This window comes from Panthera onca, chromosome D2 (genome assembly GCF_046562875.1).
Source record: "Panthera onca isolate mPanOnc1 chromosome D2, mPanOnc1 haplotype 2, whole genome shotgun sequence".
Classification (NCBI taxonomy): domain Eukaryota; kingdom Metazoa; phylum Chordata; class Mammalia; order Carnivora; family Felidae; genus Panthera; species Panthera onca.
This window is the reverse complement of record NC_138349.1, coordinates 24761294-24784709: the sequence shown is the minus strand read 5'-3', so window position 1 is coordinate 24784709 and position 23416 is coordinate 24761294. Positions and strand designations below refer to the sequence as shown.

The following is a 23416-nucleotide window of genomic DNA, read 5'->3' as shown; positions in this document are numbered from 1 at the left end:
GTGAACCCATAGGAGCAAGACTGGCCTGGCCATGGCTCGCTTTGAAGATGGAAAGGGGCCATGAGCTGACGAATGTGGGCAGCCAGTCTCTAGGGGCTGGGCCAGGCAAGAAAACAGATTCTCACCCAGAGCCTTCAGAAAAGGGCTGAGCCTTGCTTCTACCTTGATTTTATCCCAGCAAGATAAAAGCCCAGCATTTTGGGCTTTTGACATCTAAATTGTAAGATATGAGATTATATTGTTTCAAGCCACTAAGTTTGTGGTAATCTGTTCCCTGCAACCAGAAACAAATACAGTAGGCAATAATACCTGCCCTGGCTTTCCCAGGGAGTAGAGAGAGAGAATCAGGGAGAGAATATCTGTGGAAAGACTTAGCAAGCTGTGAAACTCAATGCAAAGCCTGTGATATTGTTTAGCCCTGCTTGAAAGTGAAGGTGTGCAGAGAAGCTATCTTGAGCTGCGGTTAGAAAGCACAGACCAACTGCTTCAAGGATCTCCCAACTCCTTGCGTGGTCTGGCTCCATTTTGTTTATCCTCTTTCTGGTAGCTGAATATCTGTCCCCTGGAAGAATGGGATTGGTGCCCCCTTTCCCTTTCCTCAGGCCAGCTACTGTACTGGTGAAAGACTGAAGCTACCATCAGTTATTATTGTTTGACTCTTACATGGTTCAACCCCAAAGCGTTGTTGCCTTGGAAAATTGCCTCTTCATTGTTAATCACATCTAACATCTGGCTGAATGTGAGCTCCTTCCTGCCCCTCCAAAGAAGTGGGGACAGTGACTGGGGGGTGGTGAGTTGAGTTCTAACGTATCAACATTCTCAGTGGTCAGCGTGGTGCTTCCTGAATGCAGTGACCTTGCTACCAGTGCCAATGAATCTCTTGACTGAACAGTGTCTTCCAACCTGACCACAACATGGGGTATTTCTAAGCATATTTGCTCCCCTGATTGTTTTCCTCATGATAACCTAAAGCTTGTCTTCCCTCTCCTGACTGAAAGAGTCTTTCCCAAATATGGAGGGTTAGGGCTCTGAAAATTGCCTCAGTCAGGGGTTTCTCACATACAAATAAGATCCAAAAGGAAAAATAAGATTAGCAGGTGAACTTACGAAAGCCCTTGTCCTTTTTTTTTTTTTTAATGTTCAGTGAATTAAACACTAAAGATAGCACACTAAATAAATACTGTATCCGTGACAATCTGCAATTCTTAAATTAGTCATAGTGGGTACTGTGCAATTAATTTCTATTTACCATCCCTGTGCACTGGAATCTTTTGAGGATCTTCCCACACAGATTTAAATGCTTATCAATTAGGATTTGTTTTGTAGTAGGTGGTATGCATGCTGGTGAGCATTTTTCCTCTGTCTCTTCATGTAGCCATTGGCTTTCTCATTTTATGATTTGAAGCAGGGATTCTTAACTCTGGGGCTCCGCCGTGTTCCCAGACATGCATAGTCGCAACTTGGATGCTTGAAATAGCAAAACCTTGGATGATCTTGATGCAACTGATTTGATATTTGTCAAAACCTTTCCCAAAGCACCCGGTTATTATCTATGCCTGTGACAACGTTATGCCAAATCCCATGCCTTATACCCATCTAACCCGTGTCGCAGCATACTCCATCTGATGCCGGGAGTCTACAGTGGGGTTTGCATCTTTCTTTAGTGCCCCTGATGTGGCCAAAGACAAAATGAACAAATCAAAGCCCCTACATCAAACCAGAACAAAACATTAAAAATAATTCAGGGACGCCTGGGTGGCTCAGTTGGTTAAATGTCCTACTTTGGCTCAGGTCATGGTCTCACAGTTTGTGGGTTCGAGCTCTGCGTCAGGCTCTGTGCTGTTAGCACAGGCTAACAGCCTGCTATGAGTTCTGTGTCTCCCTCTCTCTTTTTGTCCTCCTCTGCCACTCATGCTCTGTCTCTGTTTCTCAAAAATAAATAAACATTTAAAAAATTAAAAAAAAAAAATAATTCAACAAGGGCTCCTGGGTGGCTCTGTTGGTTGAGCGTCCACTCTTGATCTCGGCTCAGGTGATGATCTCAGGGTCATGGGATCAAACCCCATGTCAGGCTCCATGCTGAGCATGGAGCCTGTCTCTCTTTCCCTCTGCCCCTTTCCCCCACTCACTCACTCTCTCTCAAATAAGGAAGGACAGACGGATGGATGGAAGGAAGGAAGGAAGGAAGGGAAGGAAAGAAAGAGAAAGAAAGAAAGAAAGAAAGAAAGAAAAAAAAAAGAAAAAGAAAGAAAGACGGAAAGAAAGAAAAGAAATTCAACAAAAGTAATCAAAATTACTTCTAACTCAAATCCTGTAGACTTCAGTTTTATCATTATTTTTTGTAATTATGAAACTTCCATTTCCTTCTCTCTCAGGGGTGGACTTGCTTTTTTAAAATACTGGAGGGGCGCCTGGGTGGCGCAGTCGGTTAAGCGTCCGACTTCAGCCAGGTCACGATCTTGCGGTCCGTGAGTTCGAGCCCCGCGTCAGGCTCTGGGCTGATGGCTCGGAGCCTGGAGCCTGTTTCCGATTCTGTGTCTCCCTCTCTCTCTGCCTCTCCCCCATTCATGCTCTGTCTCTCTCTGTCCCAAAAATAAATTAAAAACGTTGAAAAAAAAAAATACTGGAAATGGAATCTTGCTGAAAAATATAATATGGCTATTGATTTGTTAACTTGGTATTTCCACAAGAGAGGAACTGGATTGGCAGAGGGACTGAGTGGTGATATTGCAGCTGGAGCTGGTATTGCCTGGGCCACCAGCAGTGCTTCAGGGAAAAGTTTTGCCGACCACTTTTATTCAGACGGTGTGGTCTTCTCTGGCTAGGGCACTGGTAAGCCACTAATACGGTGGACTGAGTAGTTGGCCGAGCCAACTCAGAAACCCTTGTGTGAGCTTCCCTCAGCCACGCTTCAGATGTTTATTGAACATGTGCTTTACTGAGCCCAGCAGAGAAAACCAGAGTGTGATATGAGTGAAGCTCTCTGCCTTTAAGGAACTTAACATCTGGGTGGTCAAGTGAGATGAATAGAAGTGAAACAAAATATAACTAATATTTGTAAATATACAAAAATGCTACTTAGAAATTTTCAACTATTTTAAACATAAAACCATAGTTCATTGTGATAACTAATTTGCCAATGGAGTTTGTAGAAGGCAGAGATAATTCTGTTGGAGTATTCTGGAGGCTTCGGGAAAGGGAAGGAATTAAAATGGGCCTTGGAGGGAAGTGTGGGAAGGGAGGATGCTGGGACTTTCCAGGTTGGAGAATAGCATTAGCAAAGATAGGAGTGTTAGGGTAAGACAGTGATTTGAACAACACTTTTTTGGGGAATGCTTGATTGTGTCATAGTGGTCACGCCTGAGAGCAACAGGGGAACCCAACTGTGAAGGGTCTGAGGTGCCAGGCTTGGTTTCCATGACATGTAGAGGATACAGGAGTTTCTTCTCGGGAGGAAACACCATATTCAGAGCTGCCTTGGGGAGATCTGTCACACAGTGCAAGGTGGGCTGGGTAAAGTATGGAGGGTAGGTGGGCACCAGAGGGTCCTGCTCCAGAGGGCAGGTCAGGAATCCCAGTCCTGAGTTGGGAGGTCCTCTTGCTGCTATCTCTATTGAGGTCCTCTCACTGTCCTGCCTTCACTGCATCCTTTCCCTGTGCTCAGAGGAGTGCTTCACAGTGTACACAGATAATTACCCATCTTCCCAGTTTTTTTAAGGGTAGGCGATGGGTAGCATAATCCTGTTGATATTCTTGAAAGGGCTAATGACAAAAAGTATGTGTGTGCATGGAGAGAGGGGGGAAAACCTTATTACAAAGGTAATGTCAGTTCATTGCAGAATGGGGAAAATAGAAGCATGTAAAGAAAAAAAAGAAAATTATTCATGATCTTGCCACATAATAGTATTTACTGACAAGTATTGAGTTTTTCCTTCAAGTTGTTTTATCTATGCATAAATATAGGCATGAGATATAAACAATTTTTAACAAAATTGAGATTATGCTTTATGTGTTTTCAGCCTGCTCTTATGTATACTGCTTGAGCATATGATTATTTTTCACGTGTCATAAAACTATTTGAATCCATACTGAATGGCTGCATAATATTCCATTGAATGGGTTTAACCTATTTTATTTAATCATTCTATCAGATATTTGTGTTGTTTCCAATTTTTTATTATTATAAATAACACTAAGATGATCATATAGGTGCATTAGCCTTTTATTGGGTCCCTGATGGCTTCTTTGGACAGATTCCTAGAAGAGAAATGACAGGATCAAAGTTATGAATATTTATGAGTCTGGTTCCATATTGCCACATTGGTTTCCAGAACAGTCCTGCCAATTTATCCTTGCTTCAACACTGAGTGTCTGCCTCCTTCACCCCACTGCCTTTGCCATGGTCACCAATATCCTCTATGTTGCCGGATTCAGTGGTCAGTTCTCAGTGCTCATCCTACTTAAGTGTCAGCTGCATTTGTCACAGTTGAATATTCTTTTCTCTGGGACTCTGTCTTACCTTGGTTTCAAGGTTTTGAGGACACTGCACTCTCTGGGTTTTCCTTGCCGTCTTACACTCCTTTTCTGGTGCCCCCTTTTCTCTTTGACCCTTAAGCAGGGCAGAAGGTTCAGTTTTCTATTTACTGTCTTGTTGCCTCCAGATTCACATCTATTTTTTTTATCTTTTTAAATGTTTTTATTTATTTTTGAGACAGAGAGAGACAGAGAATGAGCAGGGGAGGGGCATAGAGAGAGGGAGACACAGAATCCAAAGCAGGCTCCAGGCTCTGAGCTGTCAGCACAGAGCCCGATGTGGGGCTCGAACTCATGGACCATGAGATCACGACCTGAGCCGAAGTCGGACGCTTAACCGTCTGAGCCACCCAGGCACCCCCAGATTCACATCTTTAAATGGTATCAAACAGTGATATCCCCTAAATTCTTATCTGTAGTCCAGCCCACTCTGAAAATAAGCCTTGTCTACCACTTGTCTACTTAACAGCCTTTTTTGGATGCCTATTAGCCATCTTAAACTTAGCCTTTCTACCATCATGTTTTTTATTTCCAAGGCCCCCAGCCTGCCCTTCCACAGGCTTTCCTATCTTATAAACACTGGTTTTGTTTTCCCAGTTTTTCAGGCCAAAATCCTATCAGGCAATTTGAATTATTTCCAGTTTTTGATTATGATAAGCAACATCAAGATGCACAGAAAGTAGAAAACTTAAAAAAATTTTTTTTTTAATGTTTATTTTTGAGAGAGAGAGAGACAGAGAGACAGTGACAGAGTGTAAGTGGGAGGGGGGGGGGCAGAGAGAGAGGGAGACACAGAATCCAAAGTGGGATCCAGGCTCTGAGCTGTCAGCACAGAGCGCGACGTAGGGCTCGAACCCACAAACTGTGAGATCGTGACCAGGCTGAAGTCAGACGCTTAACTGACTGAGCCACCCAGGTGCCCCTAAGGTAGAAAACTTTTTAGTGGCTCTCCTCACTTTCTCTTATACTGCGCATGTCATCTGTAAATGGACCCTTTTGACTTTTCCTTTAAAATATACCCAGGGGCGCCTGGATGGCTCAGTGGGTTAAAGCATCTGGCTCTTGGTTTAGGCTCAGGTCATGATCTCACTATTTGCGAGATCAAGTCCTGGGTTAGGCTCTGCGCTGGCAGGGCGGAACCTGCTTGGGATTCTCTCTCACCCTTTCTCTTTGCCCCTCCCCTGCTCTCATGTGCTCTCTCTCTCTCTCTCCCTAAATAAATAAATAAACATTTAGAAAAATAAAATAAAATGTACCCGGAAATGGACCACATCTCAGTACCTCAGCACTTGCCTTAGCCCGGGCCAACAGCCGCTCCCTCTGGGTCATAATGGTGGCCTCCACCTGGACTCTGATAATGTTGCTGTTCCCCACCTCCTGGGATCCTCTATGCAACCAGCATGGCAGCCGCAGTGAAAAGATCAAAATATAAACCCTGGCCTATCAGTGCCTTGCTCCGAGCCCACCAGTGCTTTCCAGATCACTTGCGGTCAAACCAGGGTGCTTCTATCACCTACAGACCCCCTTTCCAACACTGGGCCTCCTTCCCTCTGCGCTAGCTCACTGCACTCCTACAGCCTTTTTCGGATGGCACCTTCCCAGGGAGCCTTTCCTGACCCTCTGCCAAAAGTGAGCCTCGCTTCTTCTGCACTTTTGGTCTCCTTTCCTGCTTTATTTGGCTCTGAAGGACTTGTCACCATCTGATAAGCTACAGATTTTACTTATTTGTTTGCTTACTATCTATTCTTCTCCCCCTAGCATGTATGCCCCCTGAGGGCAGGGATTCTCATTTGGTTTGATTATTGCTCTAATTCCAGTCTTTATAATCGAGCCTGGCATAAAGACTCAGTAGATAGTGTTTATGTGTTTGATTGGTTTTAAATTTTCCTCAGCACATTGTTCTATGTCATTTCTTGCCTAATTGTGTATTTTTTTTTTTATTTATTTATTTATTTATTTATTTATTTATTTATTTGTTTATTTATTTATTTTAAAGTGTATTTATTTATTTTGAGAGAGACAGAGGGAGCATGAGCTGGGGAGGGGCAGAGAGAGAGGGAGAATTCCAAACAGGCTCCCTGCTATCAGTGCAGAGCCTGATGCTGGTCTCAGAATCATGAGATCTGTGAACTGTGAGATTATGACCGGACCCAAAATCAAGAGTCAGACACTTAACTGACTGAGCCACCAAACTGCCCCTGTATATCTTTACTTCTGTGTTGTTTTTTTTTTTCAAATGTGGTAAGAGGCACATAACATAAGATTTACCATCTTAAACCATTTTTAAGGGTACAGTTCAGTGGTGTTAAATGCATTCACATTGTTGTGCAGCCAGTGTCCAGACTCCTTTCATCTTGCAAAACTAAAAGTCTCTACTCATTAAGCAACTCCTCATTCTCCATTTCCCCCAGCTCCTGGCAGCCATCATCCTACTCCCAGTCTCCATGAATTTGACTACTCTAGATACCACATGTAAGTGGAATCATATAGTATTTGTCTATTTGTGACTGGCTTATTTCACTTAACGTAACATCCTTGTGTTTCATAATGATGTAGTGTATGTCAGAACTGCTTTCCTTCTTACGACTGGATAATATTTGATTGTGTGTATATGCCACGTTCTGTTTATCCATTCCTCCATCAATGGACATTTGGGTTGCTCCCAGCTTTAGGCTGTTGTGAATAATGCTTTTATGAACATGGGTGTACAAGCATCTCTTTGAGACCTTGCTTCAGTCCTTTTGGGTATATACCCAGAGGTGAAATGCTAGTTCATTTGAAACTCCACTTTTCATTTTATGAAGAACCACCATACTGTTTATCATGGCGGCTGTACCATTTTACATTCCCACATGCCCACAGTGTGCAAGGGTTCCATTTTCTCCACATCCTCACCAACACCTGTTATTTTCTAGTTTTATTTTCTGTCTTTTTTGATCATAGCTGTCCCAGTGGGTGTGAGGTGTGGTATCTCATTTGTGGTTTTTATTTGCATTTCCCTAATGATTAGTGATGGTCAGCATCTTTTCATGTACTTTTTGGCCAGTTATACACACACACACACACACACACACACACACACACACACATATATTCATACATACATATACATATTTGGGGGGAATGTCTATTCAAGTACTTTGCCCATTTTTTTAATCCAGTTTGTTTTATGTAGTTGAGTTGTTTTTGTGCTTTTTCCTCCCTGATTGGCCTCGATGGCTGTTGCTTTATTGGTGGTGCTTATGTTAAATTCTAAAGGACAAGTAGAAATATGCTTAATACAATGGGTTGGGTAGAAAGATGGGGAGTCTAATCTTGGCAAAGTGAATGGCATGCATAAATGGCAATAGGTGAAAAAGACATGTATATGCATAAATATGCATTGATGTGCATCTGTAAAATGTATGTAGTTTATATTTTTTTCAATATAGGATTTATATGTATATATATGTCTATATACATTATGCATATATTATGATTAAGGTTTCTCAACAGTACTGTTGACATTTTATGTTGGATAATTATTTCTTGTAGGGTGCTGTCCTGTACATTGTGATGTGTTTAGCAACACCTCTGGCCTTAATCACTAGATGCCAGTAACTCCCTCTGCTGCCCCCAATAGTGGTAATTACAGTGTCTTTATACATTGGTAAATGTCCATGGGGGCATCATGTCCCCCACCCTGCCCCCGTTGAGAGCCACTGATACAAGAGGAGGTGTTGGATGGATGGATGGATGGATGGATAGACAGAAATACAGTGAGATGGGTAGACGGATGGCAGTGGAGGGGAATGCTGGTATATCGTTATATCATGATTAAAAGCCTTATCTATAACAGGCTCTATTTGTGTATAAGTCAATACTCAACAATATATCTATTACGTCAGTGGTTTAGGGTTCAGCTCAAAGAACATCTTTCTTATATTCTTTGTGAGCTTGTATTGATACTATTGTTATTTCTTATTGAACACTAACTGTGCTAAGCATCTCCCATTAAGACTCAATTATATAGTAAATTATAGCATTTCTCCTTTTCCATTCAGAGGAGAATCTACTTGTCTTCTGAGACCATGTTCAAAGCATTGACCAACAATCTGTTCCTTTGCACTCCCGGGTTCTCTGGCAGAGCGAGAAACTGAGAAACCTTTAGCTTTCACCCACTTTATAGATGGCACACAGACCAGAGAGGATCCAATTGAATGAAATGACATATTCACTGGTGATATTGTAAGACTTGCCAAACAACAGGAAAGGGTGCATTCTGGAAAGAGTTGTGGGGAGGATTGTGACCTCTTCGATACTAATTTTGACTGGTTTAGGCATAAATAAACTTGACAGGCTTGTGAAAGCATAAGACTAAGCACAGCCCCTGCCTGATTCCTGACCTTCACCCGTGTCCTTTGTGATTTGCAAAACCCCATGAAAATTAGGGGTGCTGTTACTCAAATTCCTGAGGAATTTCCTGCAAAAAACATTACAAACTAAAAAAAAAAAATTCTAAATGTTGGTGAACTCTAAACCTTGTCCATTTCTAATCTTAGATACAGACAATTCACATACAGTAAACAGCCAGATCCATAGAGACCAGTTATATGAGGTTTTCACCCCTAAGGCAGTGATGTGTTTAATCTTTCATGTGCTGGAGCTTTGCACTGAAGAGAGGAGAGTGGTCATTCATTCAAAGCCACAAACAAATTTAGCAAATTCCCAATTACCTACTGATTGGTGTTCATTTTGGCGGTGTTGATATTTGCTAATAAAGTGTTTTTCTTAAAAATTACCAGCAGTGTAAAGCACATGTAAAATGTAGTTGTTTTTTCTTTTTTCTCTTTTACCTTTTCATGGTATTCCTAATTGTGGTTAAAAAAAAAAAATACACCTAACGTGAGATCTGCTCTCTTATCAAACTCTTCAAATTGTACAAATACACTGTTATTAACTGTAAGCACGGATGTTGTACAGCAGATTTTTAGAACTTTATCATCTTGCACATCTGAAACTCTTTTCACCGAACAGCAACTCCCCTCTCTCCCTACCACCTATCCGTTTCATCTTCATCCACAAAGCTCAGGAATCATGGGAGCCAAGAGGGAGGCACATAATCCCCAAATTGCTTCAATTTGTCTCCAACCTGCTTGGCATCGCTTCTGACTTAAGTTGTGCTCTTACCCTGGGTGATTTAAAGATGAAGGTTAATGTTTATTTAGCAGTTATGGGCCTGTGCTAAGCTCTTGGAATCATTATCTCATGTAATCCTCTCAACAGCATTGTGAGTTAGATATGATTATTATCTCCTTTTATTTTAAGAATTTATTTATTTATTTATTTATTTATTTATTTAGAGAGCAATGTATTTATTTAGAGCAGCAAGAGAGAATCTCAAGTAGGCTCCACACCGAGCATGGAGCCCAAGGTGGGACTCGATCCCACAACCGCGAAATCATGAGCTAAAATCAAGAGTCTGATGCTTAACTGACTGAGCTGCATAGGCGCCCCTATCTCCTGTTAACAGATGAGGTAAAGACTTGGAAAAATTGAGTAATATCCTCATGTTTACATGCAAAGTAGTAGAATGAGAATCTGAACTCAAACCACCTGTCCCCAGAGCCTATACTAATAATAACTCTGCTAAACCATAGTTGAAATACCCTTTTCCCCTTCCAGTACACACATACACCCACTGCAGATCTTATGTTAGGACAAGCTGGATAAAAAATCAAAGCAAAAAGGAAGCAAAAGCAAAATAAAACAAAACAAAAATCTCCAAGGGAAGCTCTTCTCTGCTCATATTGTCAAAATCTCACAAATGCAGAGCTCACAGACATTGATTTTTACACCTCTATACCTGTAATTAAAAATTAAGGGGCAAGGGTTTTACATTTCTTGATTTCAGTAGTATTGTAGCTTGGCCAAGAATCACATGCCTGGTTCAGAAATTCAGGCTGCAGACATATTTAATTTGGGTACATTTTTTTAAAACTCTAACTTTAAATATTTTAAGAAAAGGTGTGCACCTTCCAAGCTGGCACGTTCCTCACCACTCCTTGTCTTGCTTTTTTTTTTTTTTTTTTTTGCTTCACTCACTTATTTTACCTGATTTTGCCCTCTTATGCATTTGTGCTTGAAATCCTTGCTTAGCAGTAAAAATTTGGGTGGATATGGCATGATTTTCTCTACATATGTCATACATTAATATACAATACCCATATTTTACCTTGAGTCAACTTCTGGCGAGGTATTTGCTCTCACATTATATTTATGTTACTATTATGGTCTCCTTTTTCTTCTTCCTCTTCTTCTTCCTCTTTCCCTTCTTTTTCTCCTCCTCCTCCTCCTCCGCCTCCTCTGCACTGACATATATTTCCTCTTTGTATTTCTACTCATTTAATTCTTCTTGGCTTCTTGGCCAGAGGTGGATATGAGTCACAGGAAGAAAAGGGCTTTCTTGAAGCTACATTGTTTGTTTGTTTGTTTGTTTGTTTGTTTGTTTTGGTGACTTTCGTAGAGATGCTTAAGAAAAGGATGAATGAAGACTTGCTCCTCTGACTTCTGCTCTTCCACTGATAAAGATACTAACTTGCTGTGGTTTCAAGGTCCAGGAACGTGTTAGTATTGGGTGCAGGTGGTGGCATTTGAGCCGATCAGAGGAGGCAGTGGGAAAGTTGCTTTCCTCCTCTGAGCCTCTGTTTCCTTATCAATGCAACTGATGATACTTTTGTCACTTGACTTGTGTGAGATTTTGATAAAGTATCTGGTAGTGTGGCCAGTGCAGACTTGAAATCCAGAACATACAGGGCTCTGTTTCCCTTCATCTCCTTCTTCTCAGAGGCTAGGACTGAATACAGACACTGGCAGTGATATCAAAGTATATGAAAGGGATTCTGATGAGAATGTCAGAGAAAGGTTGCAATAAAAATGTACACCTGCCAGTAAAAGCTCTCTAAGACCACCACACGGTGTCAATGTGCCTTATATATGAATTCATTAGTGGATGTGTGTGCATCCATATATGAAGCATCAATGTATGTGTGAGGGTGTATGTGTACATATATATGCAGTGTTTACGGATTAATGTGTGTGTATGTGTACATGTGTGTGCACCTATATATGCAGCATTGATGTGTGAGTGTGCATGTGCACACATACATGCAGCATTTGTGTATGGGTTGATGTGTGTGTGCATGTGTGTATGTGTGTGTGCCCATACGTATGTAGCATTGATGTATGTGTGAACAGGTATGTGTGCACATATATGCAGCGTTTGTGTGTGGATGTGTGTGTGTGTGTGTGTGTGTGTGTGTGTGCACATGTGCCCAGAAGGAAACTGCTAGGGGAAGAGAATACATTGCACTAGATATTTGATGGTAACCATTATTCAGTACATAGTACTGAATATTTTATATACCATATAAATAAAGTCCATTTATGATGTTGGTCTTATCTTCTAATTAAAATCATAGGCATGAAGCTTCTTTATACCTGCATAAAATAAGCAGTTTAATTTCTCTGCACCAGGGGAAAAATGATTTCATTGCCTGTTATGTAGCCCGTCAGCACATGGTGGGAGCAGGGCAGGGCTGCGATGAAAGCCTCATTCTTCCTCAGTGTTTGTCCTCTTAGACTTTGTGAGGAGGATAGATATGTCCTCTGAGGTTTCCTCAAGGGCAGCAGAGGGGTGCTTTTCTCAGTTGCCCCTCCCCCTTCATAGCCCCAAGGGCAGAGACTCTCTTCTGTCTATGAAAAACCCATCTCAGATCATTTCCCCTGGATTATTCATATAGGAATGGAAAAAATATTATACAGCATCCATTCCCTAAAAATTTGCTGATAACTAGTAATAACTTATTTGAATGAAGCCAAAGCAAATATTTGGGGAAAAGAAAGTAAGCTTGTCTTGGAAGCTGTAAAGGAATAAAAGAGGAAAAGGACTTTGAATCTTAGCAGCTGAAGGGATTGAATCTATTTTAAAGCTTACTTTGTAATAGTGATATGTACTATAAGTAGCATTTAAAAAATCCTGCCATTCATTAATAGTTTTATTTGATGAGGTATGGGTATGGGTTTTGGCTTTATTTTGTACTCTGGGCCCTGTGGTTCAGACCGTGGTAAGAAGTAGCCCTAACAACTGGTGAAACTATAGCCAAAAGCAGGAAAATCTGTAAGAGGAAATAAACCCGTTTGCTCATTCAGTCACTCAGCAAACATTAGGAACTCAAAGAAGCTAGGTGTAGCTGGATAATAAAGGTCAAAAGGGCTATGCTGCTGCTGCTGAAGCCAGAGACATAAGCAGGGGAGAGTTTGTCAGGCTATTTTAAGGATTTTAGGATATATGGGAAGATCAGTGATAAGTCATCGAATGGTTTTAAGTAGGGAAATGTCAGAATCAAATAAGTTTTATATAGTACAATTATTGGGGTCACAGTGTACAAAGTAGATTGCTGGGGGGGTGGGGGTGGGCAGGGCTATGTGACATCAGTGAGGTTGTCTAGAAGGTCTTACAGTGATGCAGTGCAGAAATTATCACATTTTGGGCTAAGGCAGTTATAATGGGCAAAGAGAGAGAGAGAGACTAGATCTGATTTTAGAGTTTATTAGTAGGTAAAATATACAGGGCTCAAACACAAGTTAATGTTAGGAGGTGAGTAGAAAAGCAGAGTCAAGGCTGAATCTTGGGTTTTTGGCTTTATACTGAATCATTGGTAGAAACAGTAACTGAGTCAGGACACAGTGGGAGATGGGTAGGGCTGGGAGGAGGTACAGTGTGAGGAATGTTGAATTTGAGGTGTTTGTGGACCTTCAGATAGAACAATCTGCCAGGAAGCTGAGGCTGAGACGAGAGGAGACCTCAGGTTGAGATTTAATTTATGATTTGTCCCCAGAAAGATAGCAATAATAATAAAAAAAAAAAAAGCTTGGAAGAAGTCCCTGAGGAACGGTATGTTGAATAAAAACCCTCAACTGAGGGTTGAGGAGTGGTCATATTATAAATTTTTTTTTAACGTTTATTCATTTCTGACAGAGAGAAAGGGAGTGTGAGTGGGGGAGAGGCAGAGAGAGAGGGAGACAGAATCCGAAGCAGGCTCTAGGCTCTGAGCTGTCAGCAACAGAGCCCAATGAGGGGCTCGAACTCATGAACTGTGAGATCATGACCTGAGCCAAAGTCAGAGGCTCAACCAGCTAAGCCACCCAGGCGCCCCAAGGAGTGGTCATATTATAGAGATCAGAGAAAGCTGAGTATTCAAAACAGATGAAAAGGAAGGCTAGATGAGTGTGATGTGACGGAAGCCCTGGAAGAGAACGCTTCAGGGAGGATGGAATTGCCGTGGTATCAAAGACTGTTAGGAGTTCCATGATGGGAAAGGTCTGAGTGTCTAAATGTCTGTTGGATTAAATACTGGAAAGTCAGTCACACGTGCAGTGAGGCCAATGTCACTGAGGTACTGTAAGTAGAAGTCAAAGTGCGCTGATTGGAGGGAGCTTTTACATACATACTGGAAGATAAATAATAATTATAGCTATCCCTTGTCAAGACTATGTGTTCAAGGCCATTTTGGCTTCTTGTGATACTCAATTATTGTTGTGGCAACTGAGGCCTCTAGAGTTAAGTAGGTTTCCAAGTGACCCATTGTGAACAGAGAAGTGTTGAGTTTGAATCTGCTCCTTCTGATGCCAAAGTGTTTTTAGTCTATACCATTCTGTCCATCTGGCTTGGGGAAGACACACTTTCCTGAGCAGCAGTCTTTGCCCCAGGGGCCTTTGGGGATAGGTGCTTTGGAAAATCTCGAAAACAAAGGGATCATTGAGACCACTTAAGTCAATTAAATCACTGAAACAATTCATTCAGAAAGAACAAAACAAACAGTGGGATAATCAGGGGATCCTTTTCATGATTAAAGGGCAGTAAGAACAATAGCGTGATGAAGAGTGACAGGAATTGAGGGAGGGGGAGGGAGGAAGAGAAATTTGTGACGGTCTCAAGGTCAGGGGACAGAGGACCATAAGAATATGCTCCCACTACTTAAAGGCTGGACATCAAAAATGAAAGTACTTATAAGATGGACATCACAAAACAAAGCCTCATTTGTATGCAGACCTAACCATGCACAATATTCCAGCTCCCTTCAGCAATGAAGGACTAAATCAGGGGGGAAATGCCAATATTTCATAGAGAGACCCACGTGCCCCTTCCTGTGCTGTGATATGCAAGTACAGATGACTTTATATTTATGCTTTAATTTCTTGTAGTAGTTCTCTTATGCTAACTCTGTCAGTATTTTCTCCCCTCTCCTTTAGATCATGCTTCTTAGTGATCCTGAAATGGAGAGCAGCTTACTGATCAGCTCAGATGAGGGGGCCACCTATCAGAAGTACCGGCTCACCTTCTACATCCAGAGTCTGCTCTTCCATCCCAAGCAGGAAGACTGGGTGCTGGCCTACAGTCTGGATCAAAAGGTGAACAAACACTGTTTTTATTTGCATCTTGTCACCCAGGTACCACCTGGGGAAAAACGCTTGTTTACTCAGTCCAAATTTTGGAAGGGATTCAATGACATTTCATCATCCATCTGGGTTGATTTTGTCTGCAGCAACGAACTTTCTTTTCTACTCTTCAGTATCAAAATATGCAGGCAGGTGCATTTCACGTATTGGCAGTGCTGTTTATCATTTCATAGGCTGAAGATGATTTTCTCTATAATTTTACTCATTTGACCTTTAAAACAACCCTGTGAAGTAAGTAGGGAATGTGTATTCATAATAATTTGCTGGTGACTATAGTAAACAAAGGTGCAGAAGGGCTGAGGTGTTTGTTGAAGCCTGCCGAGCTAGTCATTGGAAGAGCTGGAGCTCAAATGCGTATTGTCAGATTCCAAGTCTAGGGCGTATTCCAGCATACCATGTGGTGTTGATTTGGTAAAATGTGAATATACCATTGCTTGTAGTTTAGCAAAGGAAGGGAAGTCCCAAACATGCCCATTTTGTTGTTTTCTATAAGTGCCTTCAAGATATAATGACTCGATACATCCTCCTCTTCAAGCTCGAGATCCATTTACCCATCTGTGTACTTGACCTTGACTCTCATGTGTCTCGGATGCCTCTTGATTCAACATATTCCAAAAATGAACTTTGCTCTCCCTCCAACATAGCTGGTTTCTCTTCCAGTGTTCCCTAATTGTATCCATTTGTTGGCAAAAGGTAGAAACCTGGGAGTTATCCTTCATACTTCCTTGTTGCAAACCTAGTGTCTGTAATCTGTCACTCTTATCTCTATCTCTTAATTCCATGGACCCTTCGATTACCACCACCACTCAAACATGGGTTATATCTGTCCTTTGAGCTGTGATCAGAGCCTCTTCCAGTGTGTTTACACTATAACCTGAACAACCTATTTTCCAAATGTAGATCTTAGGATTTCATCATTTTCTCATTGCTCACAGAAAAAAGACTGAAGTCCTTTGCAGGATCTGTTAAGATTTCCTTAGCTGGTCCCTCCTCTGTCTTGACTCAAGGTTATCACTTTCCCTTGAATGGCTTTCTTTCAGTTTGTCACCCCAGCTGTTTCCCTGGCTCCATTTCCTGGGCCTGGAATCTTTTTCCCCGAAATCAACTTTGTCACTGTCAGATCTCAGTTCTAGCATCACTTTCTCAGGACCTCTTCCCTAAACTCCCTGACAAAGTTAAATGCTCCTTGGTGTTGTTTCCCATAACGCTGTAAACCCCCCTTCAGAATGCCTGTCACTGTTGAAATTTTACATTGATTTATGCGATGTCAGGATTATCTATATTCCTCACTAGACTATAAGCTCCAGGAGGGCAGGGCCAGGTTTGGTTTTACTCTCTGATTTAACACCAGTGCTGACACAGTGCCTGGTACTTAATAAGTGCTCAGTAATTTTTGTGAGGTGAACAAATTAGTGGATAAATGCATAAATGCTATGGTAATGAGCCTGCTGTAACTGATCAACTTACACTTAAGAGACTTTAGACTATGCTTCTTTGTATTGCCTTAGTACAGAACCTAGGTACAACACTTGATGACAAACTGTTATGTAACAATGTTGTGAAATCAATCAGTGAAAGAAAATAGATAATTGTAAGCACTGTCTAGCGGAGAGATATCTACAGATTAACCTTAACTGAAATAGCTTTTTCTGTTCTCTCTTAAATCCTGAAACAGTTGCTTCTCTGTATATATTTAAATATGGGATTGTAAATATGAGTGTGTGTGTGTGTGAGAGAGAGAGAGGGAGAGAGAGATGTCAGCACCTTTAAACAATAATTTCAACATAACCTTTATATGTCTCATTAATGGAGCCTCATGGTGGGTTCCAGGTGCTTAATGCAATCCCCTAAGGACACCCATATGACATTTGCAGAGCAAAAGCCACTGCAAATACATTTCTTTCATGGCATCGAGTGGATATTGTATGAAAGACTTAGCCAAATGTCAGGTAGTCTGTGAGTTTAGATGCTTAGTGTTGCTAGGAATTTCGAAGCTGTATTGAAAAAAAAGATAATTTATTTGGCTTTGTTAAAGGCTGGATAGTAATTTATCTAGATGATGCTCAGAAATCCGAAACTATGTTTTTATTTATACAGAGACAAACTAGATTAGACCTCTCATGCCAAAAGATTAATAAACCAAGTGCAGTGTGCCTTGTGTGTATCTAGAAGGAATATCCTTTAACTCCCATCTCCATAGCGCTGCGAACATCTGGGCCATTGCTCAGGAAGTACTCTTGTGGATATAATGTGTTCAAAATACTTTCAGGCTTGGTGGCTGCTTTTTCACTTAGTAAAAATATTTGGAAATGTGGCAGTGGGTGTTGATGGATTTTCCTAATCACGCTGCACATTTCTGGATGTATTATTCCTTAGGTACTCTTTCTTGTTGACATCTTTTGCATAAAGTGGCTGGATGTTCTTCAGGCCCATAAAGTTTCTAACTGGTACCCTGCCATTCTTTTAAATAAATGGTGTGAGGAGGCAGATGATGCCGCTGGCAACATTTGCAGAGCTGGCATAAAACATGTAGCCTCAGTCATCCAGGGTGCAGAAGAGTTTTTCTTTATTTTGGAATAATTTATTGGTTTAGAGTCAAGGACAGTGATGCTATGCAGCAGCGGATGAAGAGGCAAGGGGAGTTGAGATTGATATACAAATGTCTTACTTCAGACTGGAGCCTTCTGTGATGTGCATGCATTGAGGCAGCTGGTTTCTTCTAGAGAAAATGAAAAGTGTTAGTATTAAGGTAACTGCAGCATCAAAGGGAGATGTTTGTGGTGAGGATTGAATCAATGTTTTCATTATTGTGCCTTTGATGAAATGCACTGGCAATTTCTTTAGAATCGGTAAGGCTATCTCGTTACGTTGTATGTATTACAAAAGACCTAATTGAATGATATTTTAAAGGGACAATATCCAGTTGCTTCACCTTCCAAATTGCTACCTCAAAGCTGCAGGAGACTTGCCAGGAGATCTCATTCAGTAAAGGCACTGCAGGAGAATTAAGGAAATACCTTCCGGATAGGACAAAATTGTAGCTAGAAATTGAGACATGAATATAACAACATGTTAGTTGAGATGCTGGATGGTAGGTTGTGAGCCAGCTAGGAAATGTTGTACTACGAACTGTACTGGTTCAAGGCCAGGTTGTGGGAGATCACCCACTTCCAAAGTTGCAAAGGGGTGGCGAGGTAGCGACAAATGCACCTTGTACTTGACCCTGTACATGGGCCATGACTCTCAAATTTTGATGTGTCATGATGTAGCAGTTATTTCTGTTTCCTGTTCAGCTGGACCTGGACTTTTGAGCAATTTCTTCCGTTCTGGCCATCCCAGGAGCTTCCCAGTTCCTGTGGCAGCTCTTCTTTTGCCCCACAGACAAAAGAAGAGATGACTTTATAAGAATCTCATGATTAAAAAACAACCAGCAAACATGATAGGTTATGGCTGATTAAATTGGAATAATAAGAGAACAGCTACTCTCTCCTCCCCTCCCCTCCCCTCCCCAGTATTTCCTCTCCTCCCCTCCCCTCCCCTCCCCTCCCCTCCCCTCCTCTCTCCTCTCCTCTCTCCTCTCCTCCCCTCTCCTTTCCTCCCCTCTCCCCTCCCTTCTCCCCTCCCCTCTCCTCTCCCCTCCCCTCTCCCCTCCCTTTTCCCCTCCCCTCCCCAAATCAAAGCCCTAGAATGTCTTTTGAGGGCTATGTATTTATGAGTCAGGATTCTCTTTTGTTTCCACCAGGCTATGTCCTCATTGACAACTGAAACTACATTGTGATGTTTTGGATTAGCTGGAGGGCTCAATAATATTATTAAAACAGATTTAAAAAAAAGACTTCAAGACAGGTTTTGAGGATATTGCAGCCCTCTGAATGGATAGATGTTCTCATTGCTGTAGAAATCTGGATTTTTAAACATTCCTCATTTTGACAAGAGACTTGGTGTAGTTTTTTGTTGTTGTTGTTTGTTTTGTTTTGTTTTTAATGGGCACATGCTCATGTATTTACAGATGCATATATCCTGGCACAGGGGTCTTCCACAAGAGACAGAATTGAAAACAGCTATTTTTTTTCTGTGGGAGAGGCAGAGTTACACAACTCTCTATTATCATTTATCTACTTGGCAAAATGAAACATTAACAAATACAACTGGCTTTGGAGACCAGAGATGAGGAGCTCCATGGGATTTCAGACTCTGTTGTTTTTCAGACACTTCTGAGCTAGACTGGTCTAGAATTGCCAGTCATTTCCATTTAAAAACCACTTTCTGAAACACTAGCACACATAATGCAGGCTTGCTGTTACAGTAGTTGGGGGGTGTGGACTGCTATGGTTTTTTTTTTGTTTGTTTGTTTTGGGTTTTTTTTTTTTTTTTTTGATCACCTGCTACCAGACAAGTTCAATAGTAGCTGACAGATTGACAAGCTGGCTAAGGAGCTGATGCAGTTTTGGTCATGGTCGCTGGCAAAGCAGAGTCCACAGTTGAAGAGGTGATGGTTGTTCCATGCAGGCTTTACTGGTTGGTGGACTCTATCTGGGGCTGCATGAACAGGGCACTGGTGAATTAGAGCATCTGCTGTGTGGAGGAACTGAAAATTCAAAAAGGAAGTTTAAACCTGTATTTCTGGAATGCTGGCTACAAATGATGCTGTTCCTTTCATTTGTATTCTCCTGCAAACCCTTAGATTAGAAATGTAATTGTATTCAGAGCTCCAGGATTAGCAGGTGATGACAACTTTCCTCAGTAGCCATTGGCAGAAAAAGGCTTTATATCTCCCCACCTGGTGGGGATAAAGCTGCTGGGGATTAACTAGGGATGACCATGGTTTTGCAGCGTATCCTCCAGGGAACGAGAGTACTACTGAAGGGCACCTTCTATTTCAAGAAAAACATTGCAATTTCATTAGGTCTCTTCCATGCCTATAAAACCATTTGTGTATCATTTAAGAGAACAACAGTCCAGAGCTCCACTCACCTATGGCAAGCTGATCGTGCTCTTTGAGATATCTTGTGGATATAGTGGGGAGGTGCTGTCTCCATCGCCATAGAAACACCAGTTTCCATGAGGCTACTTTCACGTAGGTGAAAACAAAACAGTGGACCAAGAATGGCCCTATTTTTTTTTTTTATTAAGAAGATGGAACAACCTGTGTGTTATTCAAATATTACCACTAATCTATCTGAACTGAGATCTGAATGACACAACTGGTTGAGTGTACAATATTAACTTGCATCCGGTGAGGGTCACATAGTAAAAATCTCTACCCATGGCAACTTTGCTCATGAGAACATTAGCTCAAAAGAACAATATACCATAAAATTATGGATCTCATGGCCTTTGTCTTCCCAAACCTGCTTTTCTGTATCAAGTTCCAGAGTTTCTGTGCTTTGCCTCTACATTCTAGGTGTCCATTTTGGTAAGCTGACACATTTCTGTCAGGGAAGAGAACATGAATATTTGCCAAAATAATTGATGGGAGATGCAGCATATATGTGTATTAAGTAGGGTACTCAGGGACCTTTTCCCAATGTCTTCCCAAAGAAGTTCTGCTCTCATGGTAGAAGTTCAGCCAAGACAGTATCTCGGCAAAGGAGGTGACTGCAGCCGCAGGTGGGAAGGAGGTGGAGCAGCTCACAGCCTTCTCTGGATTCTTCCACCCGTTTCCTGTATGCAGTGACCATGTCTTCATGCACGCACTGGTCACACTGCTGCCTAGTGTCCCCAACTCTGACCCTTTGCCTAATTCTGACCCTAGGTCTCCAGTATTCGAGTTGGACTCAGGAATTCTTTAGCTTGCCCCTTCCTTGGCAAGTCTCTCTAGACTTAGGAACTTATCTACCTGACCTGACCATACCTTCTATCCTGCTTCCATTCTCTGCCGCCATCTTGACCAGTCATACTGGTATGACAGTGCCTGGCCTTTCATTCATTCATTCATTCATTTATTTATTTATTTATTTATTTATTTATTTATTTATTTTTAATTATTTTTAAATGTATTTATTGTTTAATTTACATCTAGGTGAGCATATAGTGCAACAATGATTTCAGGAGTAGATTCCTTAATGCCCCTTGCCCATAGTCCACCCCCCCCCCCCCACTCCAGCAACCTTCTGTTTCTTCTCTATATTTAAGAGTCTCTTACATTTTGTCCCCTTCCTTGTTTTTCTCTTCTTTTTGCTGCCCTTCCCTGATGTTCATCTGTTTAGTATCTTAAATTCCTCTTACGAGTGAAGTCATATGATCTTGTCTTTCTCCAATTTCACTTAGCTTAATACCCTCTAGTTCTATCCATGTAGTTGCAAATGGCAAGATTTCATTCTTTTTAATTGCTGAGTAATACTCCACTGTATGTACATACGTACATACGTACGTATGTACGTGTATGTGTGTGTATATATATGTATATATACACACATATATATATACATATATATATATGTGTGTATATATATGTGTGTATATATATATACACACATATATATATATATACACACACATACACGTACATACACACACACACACACACACACCACATCTTCTTTATCCATTCATCTGTCGATGGACATTTGGGCTCTTTCCATACTTTGGCTATTGTTGCTAGCGCTGCTATAAACATTGGGATGCATGTGCCCCTTTGAAACAGCACACCTGCATCCCTTGGGTAAATATCTAGTAGTGAAATTGCTGGGTCATAGGGTAGTTCTATTTTTAATTTTTTCAGGAACCTCCATACTGTTCCGGAGTGGCTGCATCAGTTTGCATTCCCACCAGCAGGGCAAAAGAGATCCTCTTTCTCCTCATCCTCGCCAACATCTGTTGTTGCCTGAGTTGTTAATGTTAGCCATTCTGACAGGTGTGCGGTGATATCTCACTGTGGTTTTGATTTGTATTTCTCTCATGATAAGTGATGTTGAACATTTTTTCATGTGTCGGCCATCTGGATGTCTTCTTTGGAGAAGTGTCTATTCATGTCTTTTGCCCATTTCTTCACTGGATTATTTGTTTTTTGGGTGTTGAGTTTGATAAGTTCTTTGTAGATTTTGGATACTAACCCTTTGTCTGATATGTCATTTGCAAATATCTTCTCCCATTCTGTCAGTTGCCTTTTAGTTTTGCTGATTGTTTTCTTTGCTGTGATGAAGCTTTCTATTTTGATGAGGTCCCAATAGTTCATTTTTGCTTTTGTTTCCCTTTCCTCCAGAGACATATTGAGTAAGAAGTTGCTGTGGTCAAGGTCAAAGAGGCTGATCCCTGCTTTCTCCTCGAGGATTTTGATGGCTTCCTGTCTTACATTTAGGTCTTTCATCAATTTTGAGTTATTTTTGTGTATGCACCTGGCCTTTTTTTTTTTTTTTTTTTTTTTAATTTTTTTTTCAACGTTTTTTATTTATTTTTGGGACAGAGAGAGACAGAGCATGAACGGGGGAGGGGCAGAGAGAGAGGGAGACACAGAATCGGAAACAGGCTCCAGGCTCCGAGCCATCAGCCCAGAGCCTGACGCGGGGCTCGAACTCACAGACCGCGAGATCGTGACCTGGCTGAAGTCGGATGCTTAACCGACTGCGCCACCCAGGCGCCCCAGCACCTGGCCTTTTAAAGTCAGAGTCAGTCTTGGGGTTCCTGGGTAGCTCAGTTGGTTAAGTGTCCAACTTCAGCTCAAGTCATGATATTGCAGTTTGTGAGTTTGGGCCCCATGTCTGTGCTCACAGCTCAGAGCCTGGAGCCTGCTTCAGATTCTGTGTCTCCTTTTCTCTCTGCCCCTTGCCCACTCACATTCTGTCTCTCTTTCACTCTCTCTCTCAAAAATAAATAAACATTAAAAGAATTAAAGTCAGAGTCAATCTTTAATCCTTTTCACTCAAGTTATAGCATATACATAGGAAAGTTTACATCTCATGAGCTTGATGAATTTTCATAAACTGAATTCACCTATGAAACTAGCACCCTGATTAAGGAGCACATGACTGGCTTTCCAGAATCCCCCTTGTGCTCTGTGCAATCATTATGTTCCACCCCCAGTGGGGTCACCATCGATCAGGGTTGTTTTTAATGTCATGCAGATGATTTCTGGATAAGGTGGTGAGGGAATAGACACAGATAAATTCCTTGGAAGGAAAGTTAGAAGACAGCAGGTGAGGGAAGTGATAGAGAAGGAGAATTTAAAAAACTTAAACTTTAAACCAAAGGCAATAATTCATTGATATTGAATGAGCCTGATCCATCCAGAGCATTTGTAAGGAAACTTTCAAAAAATGCCCATTTACAATTAATTTCACAGGTTTCATTTTTAAAAATGTGTGTCTTTCTATGCCATAAGAACAATACCCTGTGTTGGCAAAGTTGTGATGAAACCCATATTCTGACATGATATTGATGGTCA

The 23416-nt window shown here is 41.4% G+C and overlaps 1 protein-coding gene across 2 annotated transcripts in view; it reads left to right on the top strand.

Moving 5' to 3' along the window:
• The window catches only part of SORCS3 (sortilin related VPS10 domain containing receptor 3), a 592738-nt gene that overhangs the window by 299237 nt on the left and 270085 nt on the right, over positions 1-23416 (top strand). For both annotated transcript variants that reach the window (XM_078434806.2, XM_078434805.2), the window contains exon 4: positions 14827-14985. In XM_078434806.2, the coding sequence (XP_078290932.2) occupies positions 14827-14985 (159 nt within the window). The remainder of the gene's footprint in view (positions 1-14826; positions 14986-23416) is intronic.